At 41.9% G+C, this 13,866-nt stretch overlaps 1 protein-coding gene across 1 annotated transcript in view; it reads right to left on the bottom strand.

Moving 5' to 3' along the window:
• LOC129061946 (plasma membrane ascorbate-dependent reductase CYBRD1) overlaps nt 1–12,955 on the bottom strand; it is a 29,422-nt gene extending 16,467 nt beyond the window's left edge. Inside the window, exons 1-2 of the mRNA XM_054562750.1 lie at nt 12,696–12,955; nt 1,231–1,439 (exon numbers count right to left, since the gene is read on the bottom strand). Of these exons, the coding sequence (XP_054418725.1) occupies nt 1,231–1,439; nt 12,696–12,888 (402 nt within the window). The 5' untranslated portion in view covers nt 12,889–12,955. The remainder of the gene's footprint in view (nt 1–1,230; nt 1,440–12,695) is intronic.
• Nucleotides 12,956–13,866: the final 911 nt, after the last annotated feature.

The following is a 13,866-nucleotide window of genomic DNA, read 5'->3' as shown; positions in this document are numbered from 1 at the left end:
GATGATCCAAATAAGGTAGTTGAACAGATACTGTACTAACTAAAGAAGGGAAGTAAATCAACATAGTTTACAAAGATTTTTCAACGAAGTGGTTAATGCCATGAAGACTTTTAAAATTTACTTCTTGAGTGACCCAGAACAGCCAAATTCCTACCACACTCTATTAACTTATGTTTAAATACAGTGCTATCAAAAGTATGTGTGTTTAGTAAGTGAAGACAGAGGAAAAATAAGATAGACATTGAGTCTTCAAAATCTAACAAAGACACAAAAAGATATAAATTCACCTTTTCAACTTTTAAAGTCAAATCTAGGAAATAGAAGAGACAGACGTAGAAAAGAAATCTATATGTCTCGTCTATGCTAGTTCATTCAGCACATAAAACTTGAAGTTTCAACAACAGCAGTCTACTGCGATCAGACGGCAATTTCCCTACATACACACGCCCATATTTAGAATCTCACATTCACACTCATAGACAGAATTCTGCAGTTCCCGAGCCCCGCTCAGGGGAAAACACTTACCATGGAAACAAGTAGAACAGGGATTAGTGGGAATAAGAAGATGATCTCCAAAAAACTAAGAGGGGGAACCCCACAAAAAAACTGGAATTATATTCTGGAGGGCAGGCCCCTTGTACAGGCTTCGCCCCCTAGATGAGTGTTCTAGGAATCCATCTGTATCTGTGTACCAGCTGGTGTTGTTGTGAGAGGCTGCATTCGGCTTCAGTGAATTTTTCTGGACTCTTTCAATGCATTTGTCTATTTCATGACAGGGGATTTATGAGCGCACCTGCCCACACTGTACTGAGTTTTCAACAAAAAACGGCTTGACCCTCGTGCTCCACCCTCCCTATTCACCCGATCTCACCCTGAGTAACATTTTTTTTGTTTATTTCACCAATGAAAAAAGTCCTCAAAGGGAAACATTTTGGCCAATGTGGAAGAGGTGAAACAAAAAATGGCAGAAGCACTAAAAGGCATCAAAATTGACAAGTTCAAAAACTGTTTTGAGCAGTGAAAAAAAATGTCTTGATAGCTGTACTGTATCAAACGGAGAGTGCTTTGACGGTGACTGACATTTAAACATGTAAGAATAAATACACAATTTTCTATAAATACATTCCAGTTCTTTTGGGTCCCCCCTTGTATTTACCTGTAGAAAGCATCTACAGTATCTGAACTGTTTTACTTTTTACATCTTGTTTATAAATACACTGAGACACTGACCTGTAAGATGTAGAATATGACAACTGTCAATCCAACCCAGCTATGTAGACTGTACATATTGGGGATTTTGAAGGAATTGTGGAAATCAAAAACAGCCACCAGAGAAATAATTGCAAGAATGGCTGCAACGGCGTTTAACCCTGCATGGATTAATTTCATCAGGAGCTTGCTGCATTTCCAGGTCCACGGTAGTCTGTATACAATGATGGCTGCAGAAAGAAGAGAGGGGACAGAATGTGGTTTGTTGTTGTTTTTTTCAATATCAACACAAGATAAACATTGTGACACACTGAACGCTCCCTTCCATGAAACCCTTTTCTCTTGCCTTCTACTTCTCCCCGCTTCCCTGCCTCTCGATGGTTTCTTCTCAGGCCCTTTTGCTGGCATCTCCTTTACTCTCAACTTGTGAACAAACTTCGGTGCCCCATCAGGCTTAGTCCTGGACTTTTCTCCCTCTGCGCCTCTGTGGGTGATCTCATCTGCCCTTTCACTGAGATGCTACCTACACGGCAGGGACTCCCAAATTTTCATCTCCAGCCCAAAACTTGCTTCTGAACTCCATACCCACATCATCCAACGGCTTTTGGAAATCTTCACGTAGATGCTTCCCAAATTTCTCAAACTTCACACATCCAAAACTAAATTCTGGTTTCTTTATATAAACGTTTTAGTTTGGTAAGAAAAAGACAGACTAAGGATCAGAAAAATATGCAAAAAGATTTGAATAGACAAAAGAGTATATCCAAGTGGCTAATAACCGTAAGATACAAACTTCATTATTCAACAGAGAAATGCAAATTAAAATCAAATGAGAATATCTCTACCACATATCTGAATGGCTGAACACGAAACATACTGAATATTGAAGAGAATGTGAAGCAATCAAAACTCTCATGTTATGCTGATGGGAGTTTAAATGAGAATAAACACTTTGGATAGTTAGCAGTATTTGCTTCAGCTAAACTTATGCATACCTTATGATCCAGCAATTCCATTCCTGGGTATTTAACCCAAAGAATCACGTTCACCAAAAGACACATGCTAGAATATTATCAGTAGCACTATTTGTGATGGCCCTAACCTGAAACTCCCCAAATGCCCGTGCTCAATAGAATGCATAAATAAATTGTGATATATTCATTCACACCATGGAATAATATAAAGCAGCAAAGAGAATAAATGACTTATAGCTAGAACTTCACCTAACAATATGGCTCAATTTATAATGTCAATCCCAAGAAACAAGATATAAACAAGTATATACTGTATGATTCAATTTACATGAAGCAAACAGGTAAGGTTCTGCATGTAGATTAAACTTCAACAAAAAAATTTTAATAGTTTTTTTAAAAGTGTTCTGGTTTAAACAATGGATTACATGGCCACCTGAACCAGCTTGCAACTAAATACTTTTTTTCTGAAGACAATATCTTGTCTCTACCCACCCTCACCTCACCCCTCCAGTCCCTGTCAGAAAAAAATGTAGGCATCTGGGAAGCTGGCAGACTGAAAAAGTTTAAAGAAGCCTTCCTTGGAAGATGGATTCCACTCTATCAGCAGTGTATCATTTATATTTCTTAATTCCAGCAAAAAAAAAATAAGTAAAAGCCTTTTCCCACCAAAGACATTTATAAATTTAAATATATGAAACTTCATAAGATCATAAAACTGTAAGGGATGATTCAGTTCCTTTTCAGACAGAAACACCCCTAAACTTACAAAGACAGATGTGAAGTCAGCCTCTTTAAATCTTTCAGCACAGGGTGGCAATTTTCCTATTCTTTGGTTCCATTCGGACACTTGACAGCCCTCACGTGTAGGACAGTATCTCTTTGATCTCATCTGCACTCTGAAGGGTTGTTACTTCCTAATTTTAGTGCATATAAGGGTATCTTATGAATGTTGACTGATAATATTTCTGTGATGACGTCGGGACTTTTGGATAAGCATTTCTATATTCAATGAACCCTTTCCAACCATTTAATGAAACAGCTAAAAGAGTATACTTTTAAAAGCAGCTCAAGGCTCTTTCTCACCTTTATTTCATCCTCTGAGGGCAGGGCACTAAGTCTTGCTGTTCTCCTTGTAACTTCAGAGCCTAGGACAGCCCAGGGCTCAAAATATGTACTTCTGTAAGTAATTTTTTTACTCTTACTTCGAGATAATTTTAGATTCAAATGAGGTAGTAAGAAATAATACAGAGAAATCCGATATACTCTTCACCCAGTTTCTCCCAGTGGTAACATATTACATAACGATACCAGTATCACCACCAGGAAATTGATATCAATACAATCCACTTGAGTTTATTCAATTTCACTAGTTTTATTTATTTGTGTGTGTGTGACCCATGAGTACTTCTAAATAAACAAATGTAAAGCAGTTTCTGCAGACTGATCAAAGTTAGAAATCAAAGTATGTGTACTCACACACCGTGGCTGCCCTTCCTTACGCTTCTTCTCCCCCGCTGAGTCAGCGGCTAACCCTGTACGATGGTCTCATTTTCAGGGAAAATAAATGCCTCTTTACCCAACGACATACTGAACTTTCATCCACACAGTAGAGACTTTTGCAATCTGTGTGACCAGGCAGCAGTAAAATAAAAAATGTGTGATACATGAAGACCTAGTAAACACGTCTCCCCGTGGCCTGGTTTGACCTCTTTTACTTTATACACGTATGCACAGTGTGCATGCACACACATAACTGAGCCCTTGCTAAGTGCTTTACATGTTTATACTTTAATTCTCACCTCAACTCTGTGAGGAAGGTATGATGATGATTATAACTGCACAGAGGAGGAAGCTGAGGTACAGAAAGTTCAGGAAGCTTGCTCTGTCTCAATTAGTGTTTTAAAATTAATATTATTGTCGTCATCATCATCATCATCATATCGTCCACGTTCCACCTCCTGTGGAAGGAATCTCAGATGGAGGAACTTGAAAAAGATAATACTCAGGGTGTGTTTGTTTGAAAAGCAAATTATGAATAGTAAGTCACAATAGCTTTTTCTCCCCAGTCAGAATCATATTACATCAAAAATTTCCCAAATCAAAACTAATCTCTGATGTTAGAAGTCAGGAGTCATGATCATGACTGGGAGGAGTGACAGGGGTTGCTGGGGAGCTCCTGGTGCGCCTGGAATATCGTTTCATTGTCTGAGTACACGAGTGTGTGTGTCTTATGGACAGACATCGCTTGTGATATAAGTACTTTTCTGCAGGTACGTGGTTCTTCACAAAAAAGTTTACCTAAAAAAATAGTTATCAAAAATTCAAAGACAATTATGTCCCCAGTGAAGACTTTTTAACTCTTTTCAGCCCTACGGGTATCAGAGAGAAATGAGTCAAATACTCCATAAAACTGAAATCTACCCCTATTGGGTATCAAAACTTGATTTTTAAACCTTTTGTTTACTCAAATGTTTTCAAATTAGTTGCACACTAGCTTTCCTTCTCCAGCAGTAGCATGAACGGAGCATAATTTAATCTTTTATTTATGATCTGGGGTAATCAATAAATCATACTGTCTTATGACTATGAGAGTCAGTCAGCTCTTAAGGGCTTCTGCAGGAGGAGAGATGCTTGCCTCTGATCCAAATGGGCCCAGAGAGTTAGGGATTTTTAGTCCCTGGGTCTCCTTTAGAGTTTTCCTACCTCCTCTTTTAGTTTCTTAGGTCAGGGTACACGCCTCCAACCTCTTCCCTCCATCCTGCCTTATCTTTTATTCCTACCAGCTTACACATTTTTATCCTTACAAATTTTTATGTTGGCCAAAATCTTCACACTTTTTGCTTACAAATTTTTATGTTGGCAAAAATCTTTACATTTGTTCAGTTTGGGTGGTGAGCACATAGTGTTCTGTTTACTATTTTGTGTATGGTTGAAAGAATTCATAACAGTTTCAAAGTTAAAACATGTTTGTAAGCTTGCAAACCCATAGCAAACTAGCCTCAAAGATGAAATAGGCAGTTTATGGAAATCTGAGGGGCTCTCATGGGTAAAGCACAGGATTTTCAGCCTCTATCCTGGCTACAGGGAAGCTCTGCTGTAGAGCTGAATTTGCTTCAAAACGCTCTCTGAATAAATGAAGGATAATTGCAAAATGTCACATTTGCATAAGGTGTTTACATGCTTTAAAAATGTATAAATAACCAAAATGTGGTGGACTTCAAGAGAAAAAGGCAACCTTAACAAATCAAACCACATTCTTCAACAAGAATTTGTTCTCAACACTTATAAAAACTGCCTGGAGAGCAGAATTCAAATATTTCTTGCTTCTTTGGCTTGGCGCTTACCTAGACACCATTCCTGAGGTTCAGTGGGAAGGAAGAAAAAGGCCTCATAAGCTCATGAGGAGGGGAAATGCTATCAAACAGCCACTTGTGACTGAAACAAGAGTTCTCTGTGAGAGATCCTGGTTGGCAAGACCATTTTCCCCAGAAAAGGAAGAGAAACATGAACACATACAGATGCTCGACTTGTGATGGGGTTACATCCAATAAAGCCATCATAAGTTGAAAATATCATAATGCCTTTAATACATCTAACATACCAAACATCACAGCTTAGCCTACCTTAAATATGCTCAGAACACCTACATTGGCCTATAGCTGAGCTTTGAAATGTGCCTGTACATTCAAACTGCTTCATAGCATGAATGTCATGAAAATAAAAACATTTGGAGAATCAAAATGAAGGGATGATTTGGATGGTTTGGAAGATTTTAGCATCTTAGCACTAGAAACATCTCTTTGAAGTGTCTGAAGTCCTCATGAAGTTGACAGATTGGTACCCAACAGTGTGTGAAAAGAGAAAAATTCAATGAGTTGACTAGACATTTACCAATATGCACAAATTTTGTGTTTTCAGAAACATCAGCTATATTTTCATGTGCCTTATATCAAAATATTATGACAAATCAGAAACAGTACTGGCTCTGATATCACCTGGTTGTCTAAGCCTGGCCTGGCATTTGATCTCTGAAATTGGGAGTTGGACCTAAAGTCCCAGTCAACTCTAAATATTTAGGACTAAGGTTTTCAAAAAAAAAAAAAAAATCAGGACTTGGATCTAACAAACTCAAGAGGGAATAGCTTGTAGACAGGGTTACACAGTGTCTAGCATACAGTAAGGTGCTACATACCAATTCCACCTCACCTATGTACTGTATATGTTGTCCTTTGTAGGTATGACCCTCAGCTTAAAAGATTGGCCAAACCTTTCATTAATCTAGTGAATAGTTATTGAACACATATTGCATGTTATGCAATGCTCCACACACCATGAATACAGCAGTGAAGAAAGCAGATAAAGTCCTTCCCTTCAGGAAGCTTACATTCTAGTAGCAGAAGATAGACAATAAACGAATAAATAATTTAACAAACCCGTGGTCAGAATTTGTATAGTACTGTATTTTGAAACTGGAGTCTATATGACATTCTGGAGAATTGGATGGGAACTATGGAAGAAGAGGAACCAAGGATGACTGCATAGCTTTGTCATGAATGTCCAGATTCTAGATTTTTGACCTTTTTCATCTCATGGCACACATGAACTAATTACTAAAATTCTGTGGCCCACCAAAAGTATACTTTTTGCCAATCTGACAAAAATAAGTATAATTTTGATTGATTTACAATAGTAGTGGTAGTAGTAGTAGCAGCAATTATCTACCCTTTTAGCTCCAAGGTAAGTTTTAAAGAAATCAGATGTGAATACTTGTATGTAAGTATTTCTGGTACCAAGAATTAACCAATCAGACTCAAACTTATTATGCAATGTGAACAACAAGATACAACTCTATTATATGACTAATGTGTTTATGGTTCAAGATAGGGCATTCACACTGGATGGCTATTGTTGCTTGACTGTTGTCATTTTTAATGTAAAAATTTTTTAAATTTTTTTACCCTCATCTAAAGACATGTTTTTAATTTTAGAGAGAGAGAAAGAGAGAGAGAGGGAAAGAGTAACATTGATGGGAGAGAGAAACAGTGATTGGTGGCCACTTGTATGTGTCCTGAGAGGGGACTGAACCCACAACCGAGACACATGCCCTGACTGGGAATCAAACCTGTGACCTTTCCATTTATAGGATGATGCTCCAACCAACTGAGCCACACTGGCCAGGGCATCATTCTTTAATTTGACAACCTAAGGGAAAAGAAGTCAGTGACGCTGACTAAGTAGTTAGGTATGGAAAGTTTTTAAAAATTCTTATGGCACCCTGGTTGAAAATTGCTAATCTAAAAGAAGTTCCATTTACTGAGGTGGGGAAGCCTATGGGAGGAGTGGTTTTGGGGACATGAAGAAGATCGAGAGTTCAGATTTGAACACGTCTATCTGACATCCAAGTGGAGAGTTTGAGTAACCAGATGAATATTTGGGTCTGGAGTTCGGGGGAGAGGTCCAGGCTAAAGATAAAAATACAAGAGAATACAGTAAATGGATGGCGTTTAATGCCACCAGGCTGGATGTGATCACCACGAGAATGAGTGGATCAAGAAAGATGTGGTCGGAAGCCTGAGCCTTGGATACTCTAACCATAAGCAATCACGGATACGAGGAGAAACCATCAAAAGACAATGAGAGGAGTAGCCAGTGAGAAGAGAGGAACCAAGAGAGTTGGGTGTCCTGGAAATCAAATGAAGAAAGTTCCCAAGAAGGAGCAAGGGGTCAGTTGTGCCAGATGCTGCCTTCTGGTCAAACAAGATGAGGGCTGAGAACTGACCACTGGAATCAGCAATGTGGAGGCCAGTGGTTAGAACATGAAGAGTGGTTTTGGTGGAGCAGTAGAATGAAAGCCTGACTAGAGTGGATCTGAGGGAGAGCAGGAAGAAAGGAAGAGGAGGCTGCAGGCGTTGACAACAAGCTCTGCGGTGAGGCAAGCAGAGAATTGCGGCAGTAGCTAAAGGGGGAAGATGGGGCCACACGTGTGGTTGTTTTTAAGATGACAGAAATTAAAACATGTTGGAAATAATCCACTGGGGGAGAAACTCAATGATGCAGAAGGAAAAAGGGAGAACTGATGAAGGGATGTCCTTAAGCAGACACACAGAGGAGGCACAGATTATAATTCAGTGGTAACATTGTGAGCTTGAGGCCTTTAGAATAAAGATGTGTATGTGATGTAATCTGATGCCCATCCTTTTGTGAGGTTGACTAAACCAGTGCTTCCAAACTGGCTCAACAGGAGAATCACTGAGGGGTAGAGAGGACACTTTTGCTTTGGATGCTACTAATATCATCACGCAAGCAGCCATGAGTGGCCGCAATGTTGCATTTTGTTGCTAACTATTTAATGATGGTACAGAAATAATCACTCCTCCTTTCAAAAACTACTTATTGGCCTACCACGGACCAGTTCTAGGTGTCATTCTAGGTGCTGGGAATACAGCAGTGAACAAAATAATCGCGTCTAAAACATTTTTATTAGTTATGTTATAAATAGATCTACATGCATTTATTTATAACAAAAAATTTGTGTTGGGTTGCCTTAAATTTTCTTTATACTTTGTGAAGACCCTTGTTTCCCTAATATTGAAAAGTTTTATCACCTGTGTCCCCAGGCTAGTTTTGGAGTAGGTATTTGGGGCACTTTCTCCATTTCTCCTTTGCCAGGTTTTACCCAAGAGCCCTTTCAAATATATTTAGCTGGTCTTGAAATGTGGTCACTTTTAGATACATTAATAGGATATCTCAACTGGCCTTTTAAGAACTACTCTTAATTTCTTTTTGTTAGTCTTTTAAATGTCACTTAAGTGTAGTTACATTCTTTAACAAAACCAACTTGATATCATTATACTATTCAATTTATCTTCCTTCAGTTTATACAGTAAAAAAGAGTTCTACAAGTGGAAAAGTACGGAGTATAGAATTGCTGAGACTTCTTTTTGCTAAATTTATAAACCTGAATTTTCTACCTTTTACTAAAGAACACATTCCACCTTGTTGAACCTTTTAAAAGGTCAACTGCCACTTTGAGAGCGCTCATTTGTTTCAGTCTTCTGTGGCCTTCTTTTCAAGGTTTGTTTCTCTGATTTCCTGGCAGTATACCTATTTCATGGGAAACATTCCTTTTAGAGAAGCACAAAGCCTCTTCTAAAGTTCTCTTTGAAACTCTTCCTCATTCATGTTCACTAGACTTCCTCCTAGTTTAAAATTTTATTTTGGTTTTAGATATTCTATAGTTGGTCATGGTTTATTTTAGAATACAAATATTTTCCAAAATATAAGTGGAGAGAGATTTACTTTGTAATTTTATGCTAGCCTTGCTTGCTTCAGACCTTACTATTTAAGGGTGTTTCAAAGGACTCATATTTGGTCTCACATGGTTTCAAATACTGTGTACTGTATATTGCATCCGTAAAGCATTTTGTACTTAGAGTGATAACTATATGTACTTTAGTTCCCCTTCTTCACCTCTAAATATTTGTGTATCACAAAACACAATTACATCATGTCCATTATTAGAGATCTGATAGCATAGCCTAAAAATTTTCTCCCCGAAGCAATGCCCCATAGGTGAAAAGTCAGTTATAACACGGCTGGTCTGTAACATGAGTGTTTCTCTCCTGGCCTATAAAGTCAACTATTTATTCCTAGTCCCTCCACAGGAAACTTCAATTGTTGGAAAGCGAGCCTGGATGTCTAAGAACTCGAGAATACTATGCATGTGCCTGTATTTATGAAAAAGTCTATGTTCATGTCAATGAAATGTAGATTGTGGTTTAATGTTTTGCAATATCTAGAAGCTAAAGAATAAACAGGATGGATAATGTTGGCAGGACAAAAATTCCAAAACTAATACAAATAGAGTAGCTGAGGCTAAAGAAAACAAGGTTTGCATAAAAGCAGCCGATGAAAATTTCCAAAATATCCACTTACACATTTTGACCCAAAGTGATGTGTATAACAGATTAAGAAAAGTCCAAATTTTAGAGAACCAGAAATTCTTTTAGGAAAACTGTAATGAAATCTCATGTGAATGAAGAGTTCCAAAGTGTATTTTAGATGAAGCCTTTGGTTCTCTTAAAAGAATGTTTTGCAGAAAATAAGCATATTCCCATAAAAGCAGAGAAATCAACCTTGAAAATAAGGCCACGGAAAACACACGACTTCCATGGGTAAGTTGCTTGACTGCTCTGTGCCTCAGCTTATTTTATATATATGAAATAATGCATTTAGGGGACACACAGAAAGTACTTGTTTTTGGAAACTTGTTTTTGACTTTGTTTCTTCTTTGGTAAGTCAGGATACAATTAATACTACCTGAGTTTCCCTTAGCCTCAGTTATGAGGGGAAGATATTCCACAACCTCTAGAAAGTTTCTTGGTATTAGGAACTGCTCTGAAGAGCTGGTTGGAAGAGAGGAAGAGGCTGTTCCTACTGCTTGGAGCAAACAGAGGTGTTGACAGCTTTGGCCAAAGTGAAGGGCTCCACATAAAGGAAAGAGTGCTTCTGATGACAGCGGGCTTGGAACTTGAGCGTGTGTTTCTCATTCGGGTTTATTGAGAAATAATCAGGACTTATGCACTGAAATAACTCACATCCCAGTGCCAGTCTCACACCAGGGAAGCGTGCAGACCACAGCCAGGCATCTGCTTTGTCAGCCATCACATCTCAGTGGGAGAGCGCCTGCCACCCCCGCTGAAGGCTGCAGCAGGGGTTTTAAACCAAAAACACAAATCTTTTCTGTAGGAACGAGGTGGCCACTTTCTTGTTCACTTGTCTGTGGAAAGTTAAATATCGGTGAAGAAAAGGCAGCCTGCTCAGAGGCAAGGCTAGAGGTTTCAGCTGGTACCTGTTGCCAAACCTTTTCTACTCCTCATCACCCCCATCCACCATGTTCTACCTTCTTCTAGATACTTTCTCTGCCAAGCCCTTAACTTTGTTTTTGGAAAGTGGTTTCAAATAAATGGCACTTGCACCCCCAGCTAGAAGGTCTTCCAGCCAATCAAAAGCCAAAGGAAACTGTCAGGGCATTATGATAGGCACTATGTGACAATGTAAACTACCATTTGTTGTTGGTTGCCAGAGAAGGGTAGGGGGTGAGTAGGCAGGTGAAGTGGGTGAAGGGGGTCAAAAAGTTACAAAATAACTTCAAGTTATAAAATAAATAAGTCCCGCGATGTAATATGCAGCATGGTGACGTTAGTTAATGACAACGTACCAGAAAGTTGTTAAGAGAGTAGATTTTAAAAGTTCTCATGACAGGGGAAAAAAAAAAATATATATATATACACATATATGTGTGTATATATATATATATATATATATATATATATATATATATATATAATTATGTGTGATAGCGGGTGATAACTCACTTGACTTACCGGGCTGATCATTTAGCTATATGAACATATATCAAATCACTGTTACACACCTAAGACTAATATAACGTTATATGTCAATTGTACGTCCAAAAAAGAAACTGCCATTGACTGAGCCCTTCCTCCCTCTGTTCCAGCCTCAGCCAAGAGAACGCAGGACCTGAGCCAAAGGCAAACGCAGCAGACCTCCGGGACATCCTGGGCAGAAGCCAAGCAGCCCCAAACTCCTGCGAGGATCTTCCACCCCGACTTAGTGGCCAGACCCCGGCAGGAAGCCCCGAGGGCGAACTTTGCCTACTGCAGCCACAAACACAAGTTGGGCTCAAGGCTGAATTCAGTGACCAAGCAGGGCCTCGAAAACACCATTGGGAGTCCTGGCAGTTTCCCGGCCTCGACAGAGTTTAACACTCAGAGCACCAGAGCGGATGCTTCCCTCCCCCGGCTCCAGCTGACCAGCTCCTTCACTCGGGCTGAGCGTGTTACAAGAAGCAAATTCTCGCACCTCCATTTCCACCCCCGTTGCCTCGCTCTCCTAACCTGCAGCCCAGAAGTAAGCCCCGCGAAAGGCCTCGCCTAAAGAGAGGCTTCCCGCCCTCGCCTGCGCAGGCTCCGTCTGCAGGGTTCGATTTTCGCCGGGGTGTGGGCTGCCTCGGCCGGGCCGCAGGGCGCCTCGCTCCTGGTTCGGGTGTGGCTGGGACGCCCTCGAGGCGCCCCAGCCACTCGCTGCAAAGAGTTAACCAAGTGGGGCTGGCGCGCCCGGGCCAGCTCAGCCTGGCGCTGCTGCGCCCAGCCGCCTCCCGCGACGCGTCTCGCAGCGCATCGCCAGCCCCGCGCCCCCTGCGCCATCGCCGCCACTCCCGCGATCGCGCGTGTCGGCCACAGTCCCGACTCTGCCTGTTGTCGCCCGTCACACAGACGATTCCTCTATGGGGCCGAAGCCCACCCTCCTCCCTCTTACCGCCGAGGCTCTGGGGCGCGCTCCGCACCCCACTCCCAGGCCCCCCGCGCACCCTGCGTCCTCCCTCACTTCCTAGTTCGCCGGGGTCGGCTCCACTCAATTAGGACTCAGTCCGGGACTCCCCGCCAGCGCCTCCCTCCCTCCCCGTGCCTCCCAGGAGGTGCCCAGTACCGATGCCCTGGATGAAGACGAAGCCAGTGACCACCAGCACCGGGTGCCAGTTAAACTCGAGCGGGCTCCCGTCCCAGCCGAGCCCCTCTCGGTAGTGGAGGACCCAGATGAGGGTGAAGATCACGGACAGGAAGCCGACGAGCAGCGCCGACACCAGCAGCCCCAGGAAGCCCCTGTAGCCATCCATGGCCATCAGTGTCCCATACTCCGAGTCGCGACAGCCACAGGAACTCGGCGAGGCGGCAGCAGCCTCTGGGTATTTGGCCTCTCGGCGGATTGAGGGCGTAGACTTTTGGGAGCAGTCTCCGCCCGGGAGGCGGGGCTTTCTTGACGGCCGGCGGGGGATGTGGGTAGCTGGCCCCAGCTCGGAAACCGTCCCGTCTCAGGGACCTCTGGGAGGCCGAGAGCTCCAGCGGCGCAGTGGCCGCCCGCTCCCTCGGCATCCCACCTTGCAGAGGGCTCGACCACCGATCCAGTTAGTGGAGAGAGCTCGGATGATTCCATAGCCACCACTTTCTTTTAACTCTTCCCATGTCTCTTCCTTATTTGTGGGAGGCTGCATAACGCAGTGGTGCGCAGTCCTTGTTGACTGACCAGAGGGGTCCGATGGGCGGGGTTGTGTGTGCGTGATTTTAATGAACGAAACCTCTGAACCCCAGTCCTACAGAATTGGCTGTCTTTGATGCCAAGAATGCCCCAAGGAAGAACCTGTGGGGTGGAATGGACTTTGGCCCTACCTCGCAAGGAAACTGCTAGCAGTTTGGCTTTGGAGAGGGAAGACAGACACCTCCTGAACCCTGGGCTCGGCTATATAGTGTGATAAAAATAGATCCGAAAAGTGCCCACCTGCCCAAACCAGTGTAGACCAAAGCCTCACCTTAATGAAGTGCAGCTCCGTCCCTGCCCTCCTTCCCAATATTCTTATCACCCTTCTCCACGGATGAGAAAAGTGTCGGTGTTATCTACTGCTGTTAAAGAAAATGGAGCCCTGGCTCTTAGGACTTCTGGCTGGCATTTAGGAATGTTCACTTCGAGCTGTCTCCTGCAGCTCCTCTCCAAGGACTAGTTAACCACATTGTCTTGTTGCCATTTTGAAAGACCTTAGAATGTGTGGAAAGTGCATGGGGATGATTTTCAATGGAAAAGACAGGTTTTAGGCCAAGAAAGTAGG

The sequence above is a fragment of the Pteronotus mesoamericanus genome, unplaced genomic scaffold, assembly GCF_021234165.1.
Source record: "Pteronotus mesoamericanus isolate MK-2021 breed Mesoamerican mustached bat unplaced genomic scaffold, CSHL_Meso_final scaffold_651, whole genome shotgun sequence".
Lineage (NCBI taxonomy): Eukaryota > Metazoa > Chordata > Mammalia > Chiroptera > Mormoopidae > Pteronotus > Pteronotus mesoamericanus.
The sequence above is the reverse complement of the archived record's forward strand: the minus strand, read 5'-3'. Positions and strand labels throughout refer to the sequence as shown.